Here is a 23,047-nt window from a genome sequence, read left to right as displayed (position 1 = left end):
CCTACCTTTGGGAAAAGATATTGACTATCTAGCTGATCTGTGCCCCTCTATAAGATCACCCCTCAGCCTTCTACGCTTCAGGGAAAAAAGTCCCAGCCTATCCAGCCTCAATCCATCAAGTCCCGGTAGCATCCTAGTAAATTTCTTCTGCACTCTTTCTAGTTTAATAATACCCTTTCTATAATAGGGTGACCAGAATTGCACACAGTATTCCAAGTGTGGCCTTACCAATGTCTTGTACAACTTCATCAAGATGTTCCAGCTCCTGTTTTCAATGTTCTGACCAATGAAGTAGTGTGACATGAACCCAAGATCCCAGTTAAGGCCATCCCCATATGTACGAAACTTGGCTATTAGTTTCTGCTCAGCGATTCTGCATTGCCATGTGTCTTGAAGGTTGCCTTGGAACGCTCTGAAAGCTCGCGATTCCAATTAAACCTGTTGGACTTTAACCTGGTGTTGTGAGACTTCTTACCGTGTCCACCCCAGTCCAACACTGACATTTCCACCCAATGTGATAGGGGAAAGCTTGATGGGCTGGACAATCTCTCCACTTACAATATTTCCTTGAGTGTGCAGCTGAAGCGCTTTGTGATGTGAGTTTCCCAGAAGAGGTTCTCTGAAATCACTGTGATTAATATCTGATTATTTATTCTATTCCAATTCCAGATAACCTTTAACAATGCAGCCCACAGTGGAATCATCAGAATAAGTTTGGAGAGTCGGGCTGCCAGCAGAGAGTGTAAAGATTGGGAAATATCTGGATCCCGTATGTAATTTAATTTTTTACAGAATCGGTCTACATGGTAATTGTGACTGTTTTATAATCACGAGCTGTGTCAAACACTCCAGACTGAGACAAAGGCAAGGAAAATAATTTCCAATATCACCCATCTATATTCCAGGCACATTGGGAATTCGTGTCCAAAATTGTATGGAGTATCCGGCTTTTTGTTGGAAACCATTTGACAAATCCATTATTCCGGGGACTCCATAGGTTCGATGTGCAGCAAACAGTAAAGATTAATGGCTTGCTTGAACCTGTCCTCTGGAGGTACTCTCTGCAGTCACTCGGAAGGCTGTTGCAGCGTATGATGCTTTGTCAGGTGGGCTGGTTGGCGCAGAGTGTGTTACCTGTGTAGAAACACTAAATCACTGAAAAAAAGAGACATGTCAAAGTTCTTCATCTCCGACCCACCAGGACAATTCTCAAGGGTACCAAATGTAAAGAGAACAACAATTTATACGTAATGAGAAGAGAGTGTTGATTGTTTGGCAAGTGGACTTTGATTGATTAGTGGAGGTGTTGCAATGGTGAATGCACCAGTTGACTGATGACTGACAGTTAACTGCCAAGCTTCAGCCAAGCCAATGCCAAGCTGTCAGTCTTCAGTTAACTAGTGCAGTCACCATGGCAACAGTGCTTCCACCAATCAAAAGTTCACTTGCCAAACAATCAGCACTCTGTCCAGGTGGTATAAATTTGTTGTCCCCCTTGGATTTGTGTTCTTGCAAATTGTCCTGATGAGTGCAAAGCAAAAAGCTTCAACCAGAAATGTCGCATTTTGTCAGCAACATGAGTCTCTTTTTATTCATTCATACAAACAGACAAAGAGGGAGCTGGATGGGGCCCTTGTGGCTACAGAGGTCAAGAGGTATGGAGGGAAAGTGGGACTGGGATACTGAAAGTACATGAACCGCCATGATCATATTGAATGGTGGTACAGGCTCGAAGGGCCAAATGGTCTACTCCTGCACCTACTTTCTATGTTTCCATGTTTCTGGCTAGGCCAGAATTTAGTGGCTGTCCCTAATTAACATTGAGAAGGGGGTGGGATGCTGTCTTCTTGAAGCACTGCAGTCCATGTGGTGTAGGTACACCCACAGCACTGTTAGGGAGAAGCTGTGAATGACACTGAACATTGTGCAAATGTCAGTAGAAGCAGCTGAAGATGGTTTAGGCCTAGGACACTAAACTGAGGAACTCCTGCGGTGTCCTGGAGCTGAGATGATTGGCGTCCAACCACCACAACCATCTTCCTTTGTGCCGGGTATGACTCCAACTAGCGGATAGTTTCCTGCTGATTCCCATTGATTCCAGTTTTGCTCGGGTTCCTTGATGCCGGTCGAATGCGGCCTTGATGTCAAGGGCTGTCACTCTCACCTCACCGTTGGAATTCACCTCTTTTATTCATGTTTAACCCAAGGCTGTAATGAGGTCAGGAGCTGAGTGACCCTGGCGAAACCCAAACTGGGCGTCACTGAGCAGGTTATTGCTGAATAAGTGCCACTTGATAGAACCACGCTGATGAATGTTTTCTGCATTCTTTCTCATGTCTTCACATCTTTCCTAAAGTTTGTTGGCCAGAATTGGTCGCAATCCTCCAGCTGAGGCTGTACCAGTGTTTCATACAATTCCCTGCTTTTGTCCGAGGCCCCGGTTAATAAAGTCTAGTTACTGTATGCTTAACCTCTCCTGCCACCTACAGTGACTTAGGCACAACTGCACCCAGGTCCCTCTACACCTGCACCCATTTAGAAATGGACCCTTTATTTTATACTGTTTTTCTTCATTCTTCCGACCAAAATCAAGGGTTACAGGGAAGAGGCAGGGAAGTAGGCATGAGGAATGCTGGATCAGACATGATGCTATTGAATAGAGGAGCAGGCTTGAGGGGCCGAATGGCCTACTCCTCTTTCTATTTCTTGCGGACTTGACAGGGTGGATGCTGACAGGATGTTTCCCCTCACGGGGGAGAGACTGGAACCAGGGGGCAAAGTTTAAAACTATGGGGCCTCCAGTTTATGACAGAGATGAGAAGTATTTTTTCCCCCAGAGCATTGTGAATCTTTGGAGCCAGAGAGCAGCGGAGCCAGAGTGGAGGAATATATTTAAGGCTGCGGTAGATGGATTATTGACTAACAAGTGGGTCTAAGCTAATCGGGGGTAGTGGAATGTGGATACAGTCAGATCAGCCATGATCTTATTGAATGGCTGTGTAGGCTCGAGGGGCTGAATGGCCTACTCCTGCTCCTAATTTTTTCTTTGTCTGTATGTGTAGCTCATGGTGAGGAATGTCTGGGGACTCTTACAGAAAAGTAACCAAAACTAATGAGCGATCGTCACAGCCGTAGTTCCTTGGAGAGCCACTTGATGGCAGCATGGTTCCAGATTCAATCATCTACATTAATCACCAGGTTTAGTTTTCAAGAGAGGCTGTTTCATAGAATCCCTACAGTGCAGAAGGAGGCCAGTCGGCCTATTGAGCCTGCACCAACCACAATCCCACCCAGGCCCTATCCCCATAACCCCACATATTTATCCTACTAATCCCCCTGGCACTAAGAGGCAACTTAGAGTGGCTAATCACCTAACCAGTACATCTTTTGGACTGTGGGAGGAAACCGGAGCACCCGGAGGAAACCCACGCAGACACAGGGAGAACGTGCAAACTCCACACAGACAGCGACCCAAGCCGGGAATCGAACCTGCGTCCCTGGTGCTGTGAAGCAGCAGTGCTAACCACTGTGCCACCGTGCCACCCACTGAATTGGAGTATGTAGGACAAGTAGGGGTTAGACTCCCTAACCCTGAAGGACATTAGTGAGTTCATTGGGTGTTGATGCTAAACTGACACTCTGTGGGTGGGATTTTCCAGCCGCACTTGGCCCAAGACTGGAAAATCCCGCCCAAAGTCAACGGACCTTTGCATGCTCTGAGTCCTGCCTGCTACGATTCCCGTGGCGGGTGCGACGGGATAATTCTTCCCTCTGTCTCACCATGATGGGCTTTGAACTCTCAACCTCTAGGCTGTGGGTGTAACACAGTAATGATGCCATTCTACAGGCTCGAGTACTTTCCACAGTGAATGATGAAATTAGCCCGTCAATACACCTCTTGATTTGATTTGATTTGATTTATTATTGTCACATGTATTAACATAGAGTGAAAAGTATTGTTTCTTGCGTGCTATACAGACAAAACATACCGTTCATAGAGAAGGAAAGGAGAGAGTGCAGAATGTAGTGTTACGGTCATAGCTAGGGTGTAGAGAAAGATCAAATTAATGCACGGTAAATCCATTCAAAAGTCTGACAGCAGCAGGGAAGAAGCTGTTCTTGAGTCGGCTGTTACGTGACCTCAGACTTTTGTATCTTTTTCCTGAAGGAAGAAGGGGGAAGAGAGAATGTCCGGGGTGCGTGGGGTCCTTAATTATGCTGGCTGCTTTGCCGAGGCAGTGGGAAGTGTAGACAGAGTCAATGGCTGGGAGGCTGGTTTGCGTGATGGATTGGGCTACATTCGCGACCTTTTCTAGTTTCTTGCGGTCTTGGACAGAGCAGGAGCCAGACCAAGCTGTGATTCAACCAGAAAGAATGCTTTCTATGGGGCATCTGTAAACGTTGGTGAGAGTCATAGCCAAATTTCCTTTGTCTTCTGAGAAAAATCACAGACGCTAAGTGTTGTACGATGAGCAAATTGTATTGCTTTGTTTTTCCAGTTTCAAAGAACACGCACTATATCCTGATCTTTGATGCCTGTGTCATGTTGATCTGTTTGATGTCACTTGTCCTTTGCACCCGGTCCATTATCCTTGCCCTGAAACTACACAAGGTATTTATCAACCGCAGGTACCAAAGTTTCTCACAATTTCTCCATCCTGACAAATCCACTCTGTAACAATTCACTCGAATGTTTGGTTTTAGTTGTGTATCATTTTTTACAGGAGAATGGAATGATTGAAGGAGTCTGGCATTGGCATGGACTTGACTGTGTCTTAAACCCCTGATTTTGAAATGAGTTTTGACTCGGTCTTTATAAGTCTGTGGATCTGATATCAACCAATTGGCAGCAAGAATTTCAGAGTGAGCTTTGACACAGCAATTTCACCGGGAGATTTGGTAATGGTGAAAACTCACCACCACCTTCCCCACTGTGACTGGAGCCTTTAATGAGTTCAAAACACCTGAAACGTTTGATGCTTTGTGTTGGAAACGCAGCACACCACAACTTCCCACAAACGGTGACGTTCTGTTCACCAGTTTTAGCGATTTTAAGGGATGAATGTTGGCCAAGGCACCGGGGATAACTGCACTGATCATAGAAATCATAGAAATCATAGAAACCCTACAGTGCAGAAGGAGGCCATTCGGTCCATCGAGTCTGCACCGACCACAATCCCACCCAGGCCCCACATATTTACCCGCTAATCCCTCTAACCTACGCATCTCAGGGACAATTTTTAACCTGGCCAATCAACCTAACCCGCACATCTTTGGACTGTGGGAGGAAACCGGAGCACTCGGAGGAAACCCACGCAGACACGAGGAGAATGTGCAGACTCCACACAGACAGTGACCCGAGCCGGGAATCGAACCCGGGACCCTGGAGCTGTGAAGCAGCAGTGCTAACCACTGTGCTACCGTGCCGCCCATCTTCGCAGTCGGGGCCGTGTGGTCTCTCCTGTCTCCTAGAGAAGGCAGATGGGGTATCAGTTTGATGTCTCATCTTAAAGAAAACACTTCAAACAGAACTGAGAAAGCAATAAGAAAGGTGTTGGGACGTGGGCATCACTGGCTAGCATTTCTTATCCATCACTAATTGCCCTTAAACCAAAAGAGAAAATGCTGGAAAATCTCAGCAAGCCTGGCAGCATCTGTAAGGAGAGAAAAGAGCTGACGTTTCGAGTCCAGATGACCCTTTGACAAAGCTAAAAGGCATAGAAAGTGGGAGATATTTATACTGCAGGGGGAGGGAATGAAAGATGAGTCATAGCCACAAACACCAGGGGAAAGGCTGCCAATGGCAGCCCATAGAGAGAATAAAGGGTGTGAATGGCCAAACGGCAGAGAAGCTGAAATCAGAACAAAGAACAAAGAACAATACAGCACAGGAACAGGCCCTTCGGCCCTCCAAGCCCGCGCCGCTCCCCGGTCCAGGATTGAATCCTGAATCCAGGATCCCCGCCCAATTTTCCAGCCTATCTACATACCAATATCCTATCCACCGAGCTGTCCCTCACAGCTACGATGCTTTGTTCATTACAACCTATTAACTCACCCCCAACCCCCATTCCAGACCATGTGATCTCCAGGGAGAGGCGAAAACCCAGAGTGAAAAACCCCAGGGCCAATATGGGGAAAAAAATCTGGGAAATTCCTCTCCGACCCCCTGAGGCGATCGAAACGAGTCCAGGAGATCACAATGGCCCTGATCGTTTCCACTTCCACGAACACCTTATGAATTCCCTGCCCCCGAGACAGGTTCCCAACTATCCGCAGTCTCGCTCTGTACTGGCACCAGCAAGATGATCATAGAATGAAGCCTTGAAACGAGAAACAAGGAACAATTAGCCCGCGCCACTCCCTGGTCCAGACTAGACCACTCTTTTGTATCCCTCCATTCCCACTCCGTTCATATAGCTGTCTAGATAAGTCTTAAACGTTCCCAGTGTGTCCGCCTCCACCACCTTGCCCGGCAACACATTCCAGGCCCCCACGACCCTCTGTGTGAAATATGTCCTTCTGATATCTGTGTTAAACCTCCCCCCCTTCACCTTGAACTTATGACCCCTCGTGAACGTCACCACCGACCCGGGGAAAAGCTTCCCACCGTTCACCCTATCTATGCCTTTCATAATTTTATACACCTCTATTAAGTCTCCCCTCATCCTCCGTCTTTCCAAGGAGAACAACCCCAGTTTCCCCAATCTCTCCTCATAACCAAGCCCCTCCATACCAGGCAACATCCTGGTAAACCTCCTCTGTACTCTCTCCAAAGCCTCCACGTCTTTCTGGTAGTGTGGCGACCAGAACTGGACGCAGTATTCCAAATGCGGCCGAACCAACGTTCTATACATCTGCAACATCAGACCCCAACTCTTATACTCTATGCCCCGTCCTATAAAGGCAAGCATGCCATATGCCTTCTTCACCACCTTCTCCACCTGTGACGTCACCTTCAAGGATCTGTGGACTTGCACACCCAGGTCCCTCTGCGTCTCTACACCCTTTATGGTTCTTCCATTTATCGTGTAGCTCCTCCCTACATTATTCCCACCAAAATGCATCACTTCGCATTTATCAGGATTGAACTCCATCTGCCATTTCCTTGCCCAAATTTCCAGCCTATCTATATCCTTCTGTAGCCTCTGATAATGTTCCTCACTATCTGCAAGTCCTGCCAGTTTTGTGTCGTCCGCAAACTTACTGATCACCCCAGTTACTCCTTCTTCCAGATCATTTATATAAATCACAAACAGCAGAGGTCCCAATACAGAGCCCTGCGGTACACCACTAGTCACAGGCCTCCAGCCGGAAAAAGACCCTTCCACTACCACCCTCTGTCTTCTATGACCAAGCCAGTTCTCCACCCATCTAGCCACCTCCCCCTTTATCCCATGGGATCCAACCTTTTTCACTAGCCTACCATGAGGGACTTTGTCAAACGCTTTACTAAAGTCCATATAGACAACATCCACGGCCCTTCCTTCGTCAACCATTTTGGTCACTTCTTCAAAAAACACCACCAGGTTAGTGAGGCATGACCTCCCTCTCACAAAACCATGCTGACTATCGTTAATGAGTTTATTCCTTTCTAAATGCGCATACATCCTATCTCTAAGAACCTTCTCCAACAACTTCCCCACCACGGACGTCAAGCTCACCGGCCTATAATTACCCGGGTTATCCTTCCTACCCTTCTTAAATAACGGGACCACATTGGCTATCCTCCAATCCTCTGGGACCTCACCTGTGTCCAGTGACGAGACAAAGATTTGCGTCAGAGGCCCAACGATTTCACCTCTCGTCTCCCTGAGCAGCCTTGGATAGATTCCATCAGGCCCTGGGGATTTGTCAGTCTTTATATTCTCTAACAAACCTAACACTTCCTCCTTTGTAATGGAGATTTTCTCCAACGGTTCAACACTCCCCTCCGAGACACTCCCAGTCAACACATCCCTCTCCTTTGTGAATACCGACGCAAAGTATTCATTTAGGATCTCCCCTACTTCTTTGGGCTCCAAGCATAAGTCCCCACTTTTGTCCCTGAGAGGTCCAATTTTTTCCCTAACAACCCTTTTGTTCCTAACGTATGAATAAAATGCCTTGGGATTCTCCTTAATCCTGTCTGCCAAGAACATTTCGTGACCCCTTTTTGCTCTTCTAATTCCCCGTTTGAGTATTTTCCTACTTTCATTGTACTCCTCCAGAGCTCCCTCCGTTTTTAGCTGCTTGGACCTAACATACGCCTCTCTTTTCCTTTTGACCAGTCCCTCAATTTCCCTGGTTATTCACGGTTCTCTAATCCTACCCTTCCTATCCTTCTTTTTTACAGGCACATGCTTGTCCTGTAGCCCTAACAACCGTTCCTTAAAAGACTGCCACATACCAGATGTGGATTTACCCTCAAACAGCCTCTCCCAATCAAGAGCTGCCAATTTCTGCCTGATCCCAATAAAGTTAGCCTTCCCGCAATCCAACACCTTACCCTTGGGACACCACTCATCCTTTTCCACCACTATCCTAAAGCTAACAGAATTGTGGTCACTATTTGCCACATGTTCCCCAACCAAAACTTTGAAGACCTGACCGGGCTCATTCCCCAGTACCAGGTCCAGTATAGCCCCCTCTCTAGTCGGGCTGTCCACATATTGTTCCAACGAACCCTCCTGTACACATTTTACAAATTCCTCCCCATCCAGAGTCCCTGCCCTCAGCGATTTCCAGTCTATACCAGGGAAATTGAAGTCTCCCACTACAACAACCCTATATTTCCTGCACCTATCCAGTATCTCCTGACATATCCATTCTTCCACTTCCCTTGGGCTGTTGGGGGGCCTGTAGTACACCCCCAACATAGTGACTGCGCCTTTCCTGTTTCTAAGCTCCACCCAGAGTGACTCGCTACACGACTCCTCCGAATTGTCCTCCCTCTGCACCGCTGTAATATGCTCTCCAACCAATACCGCTACTCCCCCACCTCTTTTGGCCCCTCCTCTGTCTCGCCTAAAACACTTGTACCCTGGAATATTCAGCTGCCAGTCCTGCCCCTCTTTCAACCAAGTCTCTGTCACCGCAACCACATCCAAATTCCTCATGCGCATTAAGGCCCCAAGTTCGTCTGTTTTACCTGCTACGCTCCCTGCATGAAGTATAAGCACTCCAGACCCCCAGGCTCAGTGAGGTTGTCCTCCCCCAGAGTGCTCTTCTTCTTTGCCAGCCTTGTCCCAGCCCCAAGCTCGTCCCCAGCCACCACACTTATAGACCTAATAGTTTGATCCCCACCCCCCTGCCATACTAGTTTAAACCCCCCCGAACTGCACTAGCAAAACTCCCCGCTTAGTTGTGACCCCTCCCTCTTGTACAGGTGCCATCCTCGCCTGAAAACCTCCCATTGATCTATGAAAATAAAGCCCTCCCTCCTGGACCAGTCCTTTAGCCAGGCATTCATTTGAACCAACTCCCTATTCTTATCCTCACTGGCACGAGGCATTGGGAGCAGCCCAGAGATGGCCACCCTAGTGACCCTACTTTTTAACCTGTTTCCCAACTCCCTAAATTGCTCTCTTAGGACGCCCCTACTCTTCCTATCTACGTCATTTCCACCAATGTGTATAATGACATCCGTTTCTTTATCTTCCCCTTTTAATATGCCCCCTATCCGCTCGGAGACATCCGTGACCCCAGCACCAGGTAGGCAGACTACCATCCTGGAGTCCCGTTCGCTCCCACAGAATCGCCTGTCTGTGCCTCTAACTGACGCATCCCCCACCACTATCGCTCTCCTAACCCCTCTCTTCCCTTTCCGGACCACAGAGCCTGACTGTGTGCCAGTGACCTGGTCACTGTGTCTTACCCCTGGAGAGGCACACTCCTCCACACTATCTAAAACAATATACCTGTTTTGGAGTGGGACAACCACAGGTGACCCCTCTTCCTACTGTCCACTCCCCTCCCCTCTCACACCTGTCACCAAGCCCTTCCTATTTTGAGAGACCACCACTGGAGTACTCCCTGGTACTTTACCCTTCTGCCCTTTACTCCTCCTAACCGTGACCCACGTGTCTTCCTCCCGATGCCCCGGTGTAACTAGTTGCCTATAACTGCTGTCAATTTTTCTCCCATTTTCCCTGACTAGGCTAAGGTCAGCGATCTGCAGCTCCAGTTCCATGACACGGTCCCTCAAGAGCTGCAGTTCCACGCACCTGGCACATATGTGAACCTCTGGGAAGCTAGGTGTTTGCAGGAACTCCCACATCCCACATCGGAAGCACTGAACTGGCCGATCACTCATACCTGCCCTTATCCTTTATAGGGTTGGGTAAAAAATAACTAGCCTTGCCTTGCCCTTTCACCCAAGCCCTGTGAGCCAAAGCCCTTATAGTTCACACTCTGCTACCCACTCACTCACAAGCCCTGTGAGCCAAAGCCCTTATAGTTCACACTCTGCTACCCACTCACTCACAAGCCCTGTGAGCCAAAGCCCTTATAGTTCACACTCTGCTACCCACTCACTCCACTGCCCGCTCCCGACGCTGCCCGCTGTATAGTGCAGCCGGCTTTTTATGCTCCCGGCGAACCCCCCAAGTAACTGCCTTTTATACTAAGACTCAACCTCCCAGAATCCCCTTCAGCTGACCTCACTTCCTCAATTCAAAACCCTGAAAAAAGCCCGCGAAATATACTAGGAATACCCTTAAATGAATAAATGAATAATTAAATCACTTCTTAGCTTACTCTCAGCACTCCTGCTAAGACTCTCTCCCCCAGTCTGACTCCAGTTAAACAAAGAAGGTAAACTGCGACAGATGAAGATGTGGGGGGAGTGGGGAGATGGGTGGGAGAGGTAAAAATGGGGGAAAAAGGAAGCAAAGGGGGAGGAAAGGTGAAAAAAGGGGATAAAAGGAGGGAAAAGAGTGCAGGGGGAAGAAAAATAAAGAAAGACAATAAAAAAATAAAAGGTAGAGAACAATTAAAAATTAAATAAAATGAAAACAGAGCGGTCGAGATGGGATAGAGCGAATTGCCCTGAAACTGAGTGGCTTGCTCAGCCATTTCAGAGGGCACTTATCAGTCAACCACATTGCTGTGGGTCTGAGTCATGTGACACTAGCTTTCAATTCATTAATTAAATTTAAGTTTCACTAGTTGCCGTGGTGGGATTTGAACCAGTGTCTCACAGAGGATTAATTCAGACCCTCGATTACTGATTGAGTGACATTGCTGCTACACCACTTCCCTCACCAAACCTGGGACTCGAAATGATGACCCTGTGATTAGAAATCTCATTATGGAGTAACTGAGCTGCCCAGGCTGTGTCACACTGCGGGACTAAAGGAACCTGTGGAGGTTTTCAATCGACAAATTAAAATGTTTAAGTACTAGTTCATAAGATATAGGAGCAGAATTAGGCCATTCAACCCATCGAGTCCGCTCCGCCTTCGAGCATGGCTGATACGCTCCTCATCCCCATTTTCCCGTCTTCTCCCTATAACCCTTCAACCCATTACCAATTAAAAATCTGTCTAACTCCTCCTTAAACTTATTCACTGTTCCAGCATCCACCGCACTTTAATAAGAACATAAGAACTAGGAGCAGGAGTGGGCCATCTGGCCCCTCGAGCCTGCTCCGCCATTCAATAAGATCATGGCTGATCTTTTCATGGACTCAGCTCCACTTACCCGCCCGCTCACCGTAACCCTTAATTCCTTTACTGTTCAATAACTTATCTATCCTTGCCTTAAAAACATTCAATGGGGTAGCCTCAACTGCTTCACTGGGCAGGGAATTCCACAGATTCACAACCCTTTGTGTGAAGAAATTCCTCCAGAACTCAGTCCTAAATCTGCTTCCCCATATTTTGAGGCCATGCCCCCGAGTTCTAGTTTCACCCGCCAGTGGAAACAACTTCCCTGATTCTATCTTATCTATTCCCTTCATAATTTTATATGTTTCTATAAGATCTCCCCTCATTCTTCTGAATTCCAATGAGTATAGCCCCAGTCTACTCAGTCTCTCCTCATAAGCCAACCTCTCAACTCCAGAATCAACCTAGTGAATCTCCTCTGCACCTCCTCTAGTGCCAGTATCTCCTTTCTCAAGTAAGGAGACCAAAACTGTACACAGTACTCCAGGTGTGGCCTCACCAGCACCGTATACAGCTGCAACATAACCTCACTGTTTTAAACTCCATCCCTCTAGCAATGAAGGACAAAATCCCATTTGCCTTCTTAATCACCTGTAAACCAACTCGCTGAGATTCTTGCACAAGGACACCCAGGTCCCTCTGCACAGCAGCATGCTGCAATTTTTTACCATTTAAATAATAGTCCATTTTGCTGTTATTCCTACCAAAATCGATGACCTCACATTTACCAACATTGTACTCCATCTGCCAGATCCTCACCCACTCACTTAGACTATCTATATCCCTTTGCAGACATTCAGCGTCCTCTGCACACTTTACTCTGCCACTCATCTTAGTGTCATCTGCGATTTTGACACACTACACTTGGTCCCCAACTCCAAATCATCTACGTAAATTGTAAACAATTGAGGTCCCAACACTGATCCCTGAGGCACACCACTAATCACTGATCGCCAACCAGAAAAACACCCATTTACCCCCATCTTTGCTTTCTGTTAGTTAACCAATCCTCTATCCATGCTAATACATTACCCGTAACACCATGCACCTTTATCTTATGTAGCAGTCTTTGGTGCGGCACCTTGTCAAATGCCTTCTGGAAATCCAGATACACCACATCCACAGGTTCCCCATTGTTCACCGCACATGTAATGTTCTCAATGTACTTTGGGGTAGCAAATTCCACAGATTCACAACCCTTTGGGAGAAGTAGTTTCTCCTCCAACTTTGTTTTAAATTTGCTACCCCTTATCCTAAGACTATGACCTCTTGTCCTAGAATGCCCCACAAGAGGAAGCATCCGCTCCACGTCTACTTTATCCGTACCTTTTATCATCTTGTATACCTCAATTTGATCTCCCCTCATTCTTCGAAATTCCAAAGAGTATAGAGTTCAATCTCTCATACTAAGATAAGAACAAATGAGTGTGGACGCTGAAATCTGAAACAAAAACAGAAAATGCTGGAAAAACTCAGCAGGTCTGACAGCTGAGGAGAGAGAATAGAGCCAACGTTTCGATTCTGAATGACTCCTGTTTTTGTGTTTGAAATATTTAAACATTTGTTTAAAATTATTTTTCACCTGTGTTTATAACAATTACTTTAAGAATAATAGCCTGGGTACTCCTTAAGAAAGATGGTTTGTCGAAGCTTTTCATTCTGCACTCATCAGGACAACATCGAGGGTACCAAAATCAGGGAAAACAACAACTTTATACTGTATGAGAAGAGAGAGTTGATTGGTTGGCAAGTGGACTGTGATTGATACAGGTGTTGCCATGGGGAATGCAACAGTTTACAGTGACTAATAGTTAACTGCCAAGCATTGTTTGAAAATTTAAACCAGGCAACTTGACTCTGATCGGTCAAGATATTCCCCTGAGGAATATATCAGCGAATGGCTATCACTTACTTTGTTTAAATAGGTTAAAATAAGCGATGGCCATTGGCTGGCTCCACTGTCCAGTGAAATCATGGTTGACATGCCCCATGCCCTTTCATATTTTTGGTTAACAAAAGTTTTAAATAATCGCAGTTTTAAAATTAATAATTGATCTACCGTCAGTTGCCATTTGTGGAAGGGAGTCGGCCTTTCATGTTGCAAAGCTTTCTGAGGCATTTCTCAGGAACACTCGCAAACACACATTGGGACATTCTGACCAGGTTTATTTGAAAATAATTCCTGTGAAACAGCAGGTGATGGTTTATTTAGTTTCTTATTTAGTTCACACACTGATCTAAAACCCCCTACTCTTCCAGGGACCATATCCCTCCATTCCCATCCTATTCATGTATTTGTCCAGATGCCCCTTAAAAGTCACTATCGTAGCACGGTAGCACAGTGGTTAGCACTGCTGCTTCACAGCTCCAGGGACCTGGGTTCGATTCCCGGCTTGGGTCACTGTCTGTGTGGAGTTTGCACATTCTCCTCGTGTCTGCGTGGGTTTCCTCCGGGTACTCCGGTTTCCTCCCATAGTCCAAAGATGTGCGGGTTAGGTTGATTGGCCCTGCTAAAATTGCCCCTTAGTGTCCTGGGATGCGTAGGTTAGAGGGATTAGTGGGTAAAATATGTAGGGATATTAGGGTAGGGCCTGGGTGGGATTGTGGTCGGTGCAGACTCGATGGGCCGAATGGCCTCTTTCTGTACTGTAGGGTTTCTAAGATTCTAAGATCCGCTTTGACAAAGGGTCATCTGGACTCGAAACGTCAGCTCTTTTCTCTCCTTACTGATGCTGCCAGACCTGCTGAGGTTTTCCAGCATTTTCTCTTTTGGTTATTTATGATGTGATGGTTTATTGTTCAGAGAATGCTTTATAAATGTAAGATATTGTGAATGAAAAGCTGAAGAGCACTGACATTAACATTTGTCTTTTGTTGCAGAGATTTATCACTTTCTTTCTGAAGAGATACAATAAGAAGGTGTGTTTATCCGATCACTTGGAGTTTTTGAATGGCTGGTACATTCTCATCATTGCCAGTGACCTGATGACAATCACTGGCTCTATCATGAAAATGGAAATAACAGCAAAGGTATGAAGGGAATAATGTCATCCTTTATACAGTTCCCCTGTCCAATCATTCCTGAGACTAACTCCCAGTTCAGAACAAAGAACAAAGAAAATTACAGCACAGGAACAGGCTCTTCAGCCCTACAAGCCTGCACCGACCATGCTGCCCGACTGAACTAAAACCCCCTACCCTTCCGGGGACTACATCCCTCTATTCCCATCCTATTCATGTATTTGTCCAGACGCCCCTTAAAAGTCACTATTGTATCTGCTTCCACTACCACCCCAGCAGCGAGTTCCAGGCACCCACCACCCTGTGTAAAAAAAACTTGCCTCGTACACCTCCTTTAAACCTTGCCCCTTTACACTTTAAACCTATGTCCCCTGGTTATTGACTCTTCTGCCCTGAGAAAAAGCTTCTGACTATCCACTCTGTCCATGCTCCTCATAATCTTGTAGACTTCTATCAGGTCTCCCCTCAACCTCCATCGTTCCAGTGAGAACAAACCAAGTTTCTCCAACCTCTCCTCATAGTTAATCCCCTCCAAACCAGGCAACATCCTGGTAAATCTTTTCTGTACCCTCTCCAAAGCCTCCACATCCTTCTGGTAGTGTGGCCACCCGAATTGAACACTATATTCCAAGTGTGGCCTCACTAAGGTTCGATAAAGCTGCAACATGACTTGCCAATTTTTAAACTCAATGCCTGGCCGATGAAGACAAGCATGCCGTATGCCTTCTTGACTACCTTCTCCACCTAAAGTTTTTTTTAAAAGTTTATTTATTAGTCACAGATTGGCTTACATTAACACTGCAATGAAGTTACTGTGAAAATCCCCGAGTCCCAACCTGCGTTGCCATTTTAATTCATCGTTTTGTGAAAGGTGGTAAGCGCTGCTGCCTCACAGCGCCAGGGACACGGGTTCAATTCCGGCCTCAGCTTATTGTCTGTGCGGAGTCTGCATGTTCTCCCCGTGTCTGCGTGGGTTTCCTCCGGGTGCTCCGGTTTCCTCCCACAGTCCAAAGTTGTGTAGGTTAGGTGGTGGATTGGCCATGCTAAATTGCCCCTTAGTGTACAAAGATGTGTCGGTTAGGTGGATTAGCCATGCTAAATTGCCCCTTAGTGTCCAAAGATGTGTCGGTTAGGTGGATTAGCCATGGTAAATGAGTAGTGTTCCAGGGACAGGGTGGAAGGTGGGGAGGGCCTGGGTGGGATGTTCTTTCGGAGAGTTACAGAGGCTGCAGACTCAATGGGCCAAATGGCCTCCTACTGAACTGAAGGGTTTTTATCAATTCTATAGTTTCTAAATTCACCCCAATTCAATGCAACTCACACACTTGCCTCACACACTTGCCTCACACACTCGCCTCACACACTCGCCTCACACACTCGCCTCACACACTCGCCTCACACACTCGCCTCACACACTCACCTCACATACTCACCTCACACGCTCGCCTCACACGCTCACCTCACACACTCACCTCACACACTCACCTCACACACTCGCCCCACACACTCACCTCACTCGCCACACACTCACCTCATACACTCGCCTCACACACTCACATCACACACTCACCTCACACACTCACCTCACACACTCACCTCACACACTCACCTCACACACTCACCTCACACACTCCCCTCACTCCTCAGCTGAACTGACGCTCCAGCACTGATCCGTGTGGCAAACCACATCTTACATTTTGCAAACCTGGCAATGATCCATTGATGCCTATTCTCTGTTTCCTTTATCCGGCCAATGTTCTCTCTGTGTCAGTTTGTTAGTTCCTACACTGTGAGCTTTCATTTTCTGCAAAAACCTTTGATGTGGCACCTGATTAAATTCTGACAGGAGTGCAGTAAGTTTACGCTGAGCAGTAACCTATAGCAGCTTAACATCACTTCACACCGTTCTTTACACCAGGAAATAAACCCCATGTTTTGTTAATGTTTTTGATTGTTTTGCTCTATTATAATTATCAATAATATCTCTTATAATTAATAATCTCTTCAAATTAATGAGTAATACCGTTAATTATTTGTTGAGCTCTAACCCTGGCTTATCCTTGTTTTTGTACCCAGTTCAGTTTCTTATTCTTTGAAGGTGGATAATGAATGAATCCTTGCTTGTGATTTCAGAACCTCACCACCTACGATGTCTGCAGCATTTTTCTGGGCACCTCCACGCTCTTTGCCTGGGTCGGAGTCGTCAGATACCTGGGATATTTTCAGAAATACAATGTAAGTATCACTGCAGAATAACAGGGTAAAGATTCCAATTGGGAAAATGTTCCCGGAACGCGCTTGAAATTGAGTTGCTTCAGTTCGAATTTAAGTTCACCTTAAAATTAATTCACATCATCACAAAAGGGAACTCTTCCGTCAGCCCAATGCAATTGGGCAGCTTAATAGAATGGAATGGTTGCTTTTTGTTCATTAAAATGTTCTTCCTGATGTATTGAAACATAGAAACTCGGAGCAGGAGGAGGCCATTCGGCCCTCCAAGTCTGTTCTGCCATCCACTACAATCTTGGCTGATCTCAATGTCACATTCCCGCTTTCTCCCCATACCTCTTGATTTTTTAAAATAATAATTTTATGGGATGTGGGCATCGCTGGCTAGGCCAGCATTTATAACCCATCCCTGATTGCCCTTCTGAGCTGCCTTCTTGAACCGCTGCAGTCCCCAAAGTGTAGGTACATCCACAGTGCTGTTAGGGAGGGAGTTCCAGGATTTTGACCCAGTGACAGTGAAGGAATGGAAATATATTTCCAAGTCAGGATGGTGAGTGACTTGAATGGGAGCTTCCAGGTGGTGGTGTTCCCAGGTATCCACTGCCCTTGTTCTTCTAGATGGCAGTGGTTGTGGGTTTGGAAGGTGCTGCCTAAGGAACCTTGGTGAGTTCCTTAAGTGCATCTTATAGATGGTACACAGGGCTGCCACTGAGCGTCAGTGATGGAGGGAGTGAATGCTTGTGGATGGGGTGCAAATCAAGCGGACTGCTTTGTCCTGGATGGTGTCAAGCTTTAGAAATTTTGATAGTATAGAGGTGTGTCGTGACATATAAACATGATGTGGAGATGCCGGCATTGGACTGGGGTGGGTACAGTAAGAAGTCTCACAACACCAGGTTAAAGTCCAACAGGTTTATTTGGTAGCACGAGCTTTCAGAGCGCCGCCCCTTCATCAGGTGAATGATGAAGGGGCACCTGATGAAGGAGCAGCGCTCCAAAAGCTCGTGCTGCCAAATAAACCTGTTGGACTTTAACCTGATGTTGTGACACTTCTTATTATGACTTATAAACGATTGGAAATCACTGGTATAGATGTACACCAGTCAATTCCTTAATAATTTTAATGTTTTTATATACATGAAAAATCTCTAAAAAGTGTCTACTGGTGTGTGTACACTGCAGATAACAAGTGTAATATGAAACGTCTTTCCCAGCCAGCGCATTTGGTGGAATCCTCAAATCTTGACCTGGAGGTGTGGTGGGGTTTGTGGTTAGGATCCAATCCAGGGAATTGTGTCCTGAAGCCAGTGGGACAGGTCGTGGTAAACAGGAGTGTGACTCATGGGCAGAACTCACTCCCGCTTAAAATTCCCCAATTGTTTACGCTGTTTCAACTGACCGAATCGCGGCAATGTAACTGGCGGAACCTCAACCCGACATTTCCAGCTGGCACTAGAAGGAATCCTCAGTCTTTTACCTTTTCACAGGTGCTCATTTTAACAATGCGAGGAGCTTTTCCAAAAGTGTTACGCTTCTGTTGCTGTGCTGGTATGATCTACCTGGGCTATATGTTCTGCGGCTGGATCGTACTGGGGCCATATCACTCAAAGGTGAGTCTCAAATCTGTCCTGCTATTCTCTCTCAGAGGCTGAGAGAGCTGCTTCTTATTTCCAGAATGTTCTGCTTTCGTTTCCTCGTCACAGCACATTGACAAAGCAACAGCTTGTTTTCTACTTGACCACTTGCTTGAGTGGAGAGAATAAAGCAAAGAAGGTGAAAGGGAGATTAGTCGAGGTGTTCAAGATCATGATTAAATATCTGGGGTTACGGGGATGGGGCTGGGTGGGATTGTGGTCGGTGCAGACTCAATGGGCTGAATGGCCTCCTTCTGCACTGTAGGATTCCATGAAATAGGGAGAATGATTCACACTGGCAGGAGGTTCAATAGGGAGAGGACACAGATTTGAGGTATCGGCGGAGAAAATGGGTAAAATCTCTTTTTACACAGCGAGTTGCCGTGATCTGGATTATGCTGCCTGAGGAGAGTGGAAGCAGATTCAATAATCATCTTTGGAGGTTGAAGGGGATATATTTGCAGGGCTGTGGAGAAAGAGTGGGAGGAGTGTATTCCATAACCTCCTTCAAAGACACATGTAACGGGCTGAATGGCCTCCTTCTATACTATTCCATTCTATTCAGTGTTGTAGGAAGTGAGGGCTGGAGTCGAGCAGCAACTGAGCTTCCACTAATGGACACGTCAGGAAAAAAATATTTTCCAGTTTGTGGAATCTTGCAGTTGTAGCGGCCTGGTAGCACAGTGGTTAGCACTGCTGCTTCACAGCTCCAGGGACCTGGGTTCGATTCCCGGCTTGGGTCACTGTCTGTGTGGAGTTTGCACATTCTCCCCGTGTCTGCGTGGGTTTCCTCCGGGTGCTCCGGTTTCCTCCCACAGTCCAAAGATGTGTGGGTCAGGTTAATTGGCCATGCTAAATTGCCCCTTATGTCCTGGGATGTGTAGGTTAGAGGGATTAGTGGGTAAATATGTAGGGATATGGGGATAGGGCCTGGGTGGGATTGTGGTCGGTGCAGACTCGATGGGCCGAATGGCCTCTTTCTGCACTGTAGGGTTTCTATGATTTCTATTGAGAACAGATTCAGGGAAATTACGCTGAATATTTATAAAGCTCTGGTTTAGCCAGAACTGGAGTCCTGTGTCCAGGGCTGGTCACTGCACTTTGGAAAGGATGTCAGGGTCTTTGAGAGGGTGTGGAAGAGGTTTAGCAGAATGGTTCCAGGAATGGTGGGGCGGCACAGTGGTTAGCGCTGCTGCCTCACAGTGCCAGGGTCCCCAGTTCGATTCCCAGCTTGGGTCATTGTCTATGTGGAGTCTGCACGTTCACCCCACGTCTGCATGGGTTTCCTCCGGGTGCTCCAGTTTCCTCCCACAGTCCAAAGATGGGCAGGTTTAAGTTTAAAGTTTACTTATTAGTCACAAGTAGTCTTACATTAACACTGCAATGAAGTTACTGTGAAAGTTCCCCAGTTGCCACACTCTGCGCCTGGTCGGGTACACTGAGGAAGAATTTAGCATGGCCAATGCACCTAACCACGACGTCTTTCGGGCTGTGGGAGGAAACTGGAACATCCGGAGGAAACCCACGCAGACCCAGGGAGCACGTGCAGACTCCACACAGGCAGTAACCCAATTCGGGAATCGAATCCAGGTCCCTGGCGCTGTGAGGCAGCAGTGCTAACCACTGTGTCACTGTCTCGTGGATTGACAGTATTAACTTGCCCCTTAGTGTCCCACGATGTGTAGGTTTGGTGGATTAGTGGGGCAAATGCATGGGGTTGTGGGAATAGGGCCTGGGTGGGATACTCTGAGAGATGATGCAGACTCGCTGGGCCGAATGGCTTCCTTCTGCACTGTGGGGATTCTATAATTCTATTTGTTATATTCTTTACTCTTTCAGTTTGAAAAATTAAGCGCTGTTGCTGAATGTCTTTTCTCTCTGGTAAATGGCGATGACATGTTTGCAACATTTGCGGAGATACAAGAGAAAAGTAACTTGCTCTGGCTCTTCAGCAGAATCTACCTGTACTCCTTCATCAGCCTCTTCATCTACATGGTTCTGAGTCTCTTTATTGCCCTGATTACTGACACTTACGAAACAATTAAGGTAAGCAAAGTTTAAACTAAAAACAGATTGGCTGATGGTTTGTGACAATAGATTTTTGTGCAAGAGAATTTTATAGTTTTAACTTTTTTGGGTGATGTGGGTTCCAATGGCAAAGCTATTAGTTATTACCCGTCTCAATTGGGTCAGATCTAACCTTAACAACCACCCCTCCCACCAACTTCATTGCCCCGTGTTAGTTGAGAAGGTGGTGATGGGCCGCTTTCTTACGCTGTTGCAAGCCATGTGGTGTAGGTAGGCCCACACTGATGTTATGGAGGGAGTTGCAGATTTTTTGCCCTCCAACAATGAAGGAATGGCAGCATGGTTCCAAGTCAAAATGGTGCATGAGCTGGAGAGGAACTTGCAGGAGGTGGTGTTCCCATGCATCTGTTACCCTTGTCCTTCAGACAGGAGAGGTCACAGGTTTGGGAGTTACTGTGGAAGGAGCCAGTTAGGGAGTTGTTGCAGTGCATCTTGTAGATTTTACACATTACTGCCACTGTGGATGGAGTGAATGTTGAAGGTGGTCGATAGGGTGCCAATCAAGTTGGCTGCTTTGTCCTGGATGGTGCTGAGCTTCTTAGGTGTTGTTGGAGCTGCACCCATCCAGGCCAGTGGGAAATATTCCATCACACTCTTGTGCCTTCTAGCTGGTGATTTAATTTGATCTGATTTATTATTGTCACATGCATTAACATATGGTGAAAAGCATTGTTTCTTGCGCGCTATACAAAGCATACCGCTCATAGAGAAGGAAACAAGAAAGATGCAGAATGTAGTGTTACAGTCATAGCTAGGGTGTAGAGAAAGATCAACTTAATGCAAGGTAATTCCATTCAAAGTCTGACAGCAGCAGTTCTTGAGTCGGTTGGTACGTGACCTCAGACTTTTGTATCTTGTTCCTGACGGAAGAAGGTGGAAGAGAGAATGTCCGGGGTGCGTGGGGTCCTTAATTATGCTGGCTGCTTTTCCGAGGCAGCGGGAAGTGTAGACAGAGTCAATGGATGGGAGGCTGGTTTGCGTGATGGATTGGGCTACATTCACGACCTTTTGTAGTTTCGTGCGGTCTTGGGCAGAGCAGGAGCCATACCAAGCTGTGATACAACCAGAAAGAATGCTTTCTATGGTGAGAGTTGTAGCTGACATGCGAAATTTTCTTAGCCTCCTGAGAAAGTAGAGGCATTGGTGGGCTCTCTTAACTATAGCACTGGCGTGGAGGGACTAGAACAGGTTGTGGGTGATCTGGGCACCTAGAATCCTGAAGCCTTCAACCATTTTCACTTCATCCCCATTGATGCAAACAGAGGCATGTCCTTCATTACACTTTACAGGCTTTGGGGAGTCAGGAGGTGAGTTACTCGCTGCAGGATTCCCAGCCTGTGACTTGTTGTCACTCGGAGGTTGGGGAGGGAGAGAGGCTGGAACACAGAGGTGGGGGATGGCGGGGGGTTGGTGGGTGGATGGAGGGGGGTGTTGGGGGGGTGGGTGGGTGAAGGGGGGTGTTGGTGGGTGTGGGTGTGAGTGTGGGTGGGGTGGGGTGGGGGTGGGTGGGGATGGGGGGTGGATGGAGGGGGGTGTTGGGGGGGTGGGTGGGTGGAGGGGGGTGTTGGTGGGTGTGAGTGTGGGTGGAGAGGTGGGTGAGGTGTAGGTGGGGGGTGAGTGGGGGTGGGGGGTGGGTGGATGGGGATGGGTGGGGGTGGGGGGTGGGTGAGGTGGGGGATGGGGGGGGTTGGTGGGTGGGTGGAGGGGGATGGGGGGGTTGGTGAGTGGGTGGAGGGGGGTGTTGGTGGGTGTGGGAGGAGAGGTGGGTGGGGGTGGGGGGTGGGTGAGGTGTGGGTGGGGAGTGGATGGGGGTGGGTGGGGGGTGCGTGGGGATGGGTGGGGATGGGGGGTGGGTGAGGTGGGGGATGGGGGGGTTGGTGGGTGGGTGGAGGGGGGTGCTGGGGGGGTGGGTGGGTGGAGGGGGGTGTTGGTGGGTGTGGGTGTGGGAGGAGAGGTGGGTGGGGGTAGGGGGTGGGTGAGGTGTGGGTGGGGAGTGGGTGGGGGTGGGTGGGGGGTGGGTGGGGGTGGGTGGGGATGGGTGGGGGTGGGTGAGGTGTGGGTGGGGGGAGGGGGTAGTGGGGAGCGGGGTTGCTCCAAATTGGTGTCAATCGGGACTCACGAGAAATGATGTTGAATGAATATTGTGAGGCCGCATTAACTTATCCCCCTTACAGTGAAACAACAGTAAACAGAGTGTCTGGACATTCAAAAATCCCTGTATAAAATTACTATTGATTCCAGTTCCACTGCCTGTTCTGGCAGCTCACTCCAGATCACAACAATTCCCTACATCAGAAATTGTCCCTTTACGTTGCCCCTGGTTCTTTAACCAATCATTTGAAAGCTGTGCCGTCTGCGTACTGCCCTCCCGAAGCACCTTCTCTTTATTCACTCCATCAAAAAGCTTCATGATCTTCCATTCATTTC

The 23,047-nt window shown here is 47.4% G+C and overlaps 1 protein-coding gene across 3 annotated transcripts in view; it reads left to right on the top strand.

Annotated features, from left to right (window-relative positions):
- LOC144497572 (mucolipin-2-like) overlaps positions 1-23,047 on the top strand; it is a 411,267-nt gene that overhangs the window by 36,132 nt on the left and 352,088 nt on the right. For all 3 annotated transcript variants that reach the window (XR_013498562.1, XM_078219006.1, XM_078219007.1), the window contains exons 7-12: positions 670-769; positions 4,500-4,612; positions 14,529-14,678; positions 16,803-16,904; positions 18,386-18,508; positions 20,372-20,578. Coding sequence is in view for 2 of the 3 variants with exons in the window: in XM_078219006.1 (XP_078075132.1) it covers positions 670-769; positions 4,500-4,612; positions 14,529-14,678; positions 16,803-16,904; positions 18,386-18,508; positions 20,372-20,578 (795 nt within the window). In the remaining variant the exon portion in view is untranslated. The remainder of the gene's footprint in view (positions 1-669; positions 770-4,499; positions 4,613-14,528; positions 14,679-16,802; positions 16,905-18,385; positions 18,509-20,371; positions 20,579-23,047) is intronic.

The sequence above is a fragment of the Mustelus asterias genome, chromosome 8, assembly GCF_964213995.1.
Source record: "Mustelus asterias chromosome 8, sMusAst1.hap1.1, whole genome shotgun sequence".
NCBI lineage: Eukaryota > Metazoa > Chordata > Chondrichthyes > Carcharhiniformes > Triakidae > Mustelus > Mustelus asterias.
Note: the sequence above shows the minus strand (reverse complement) of the source record. Positions and strands in the feature narration are given on the sequence as shown.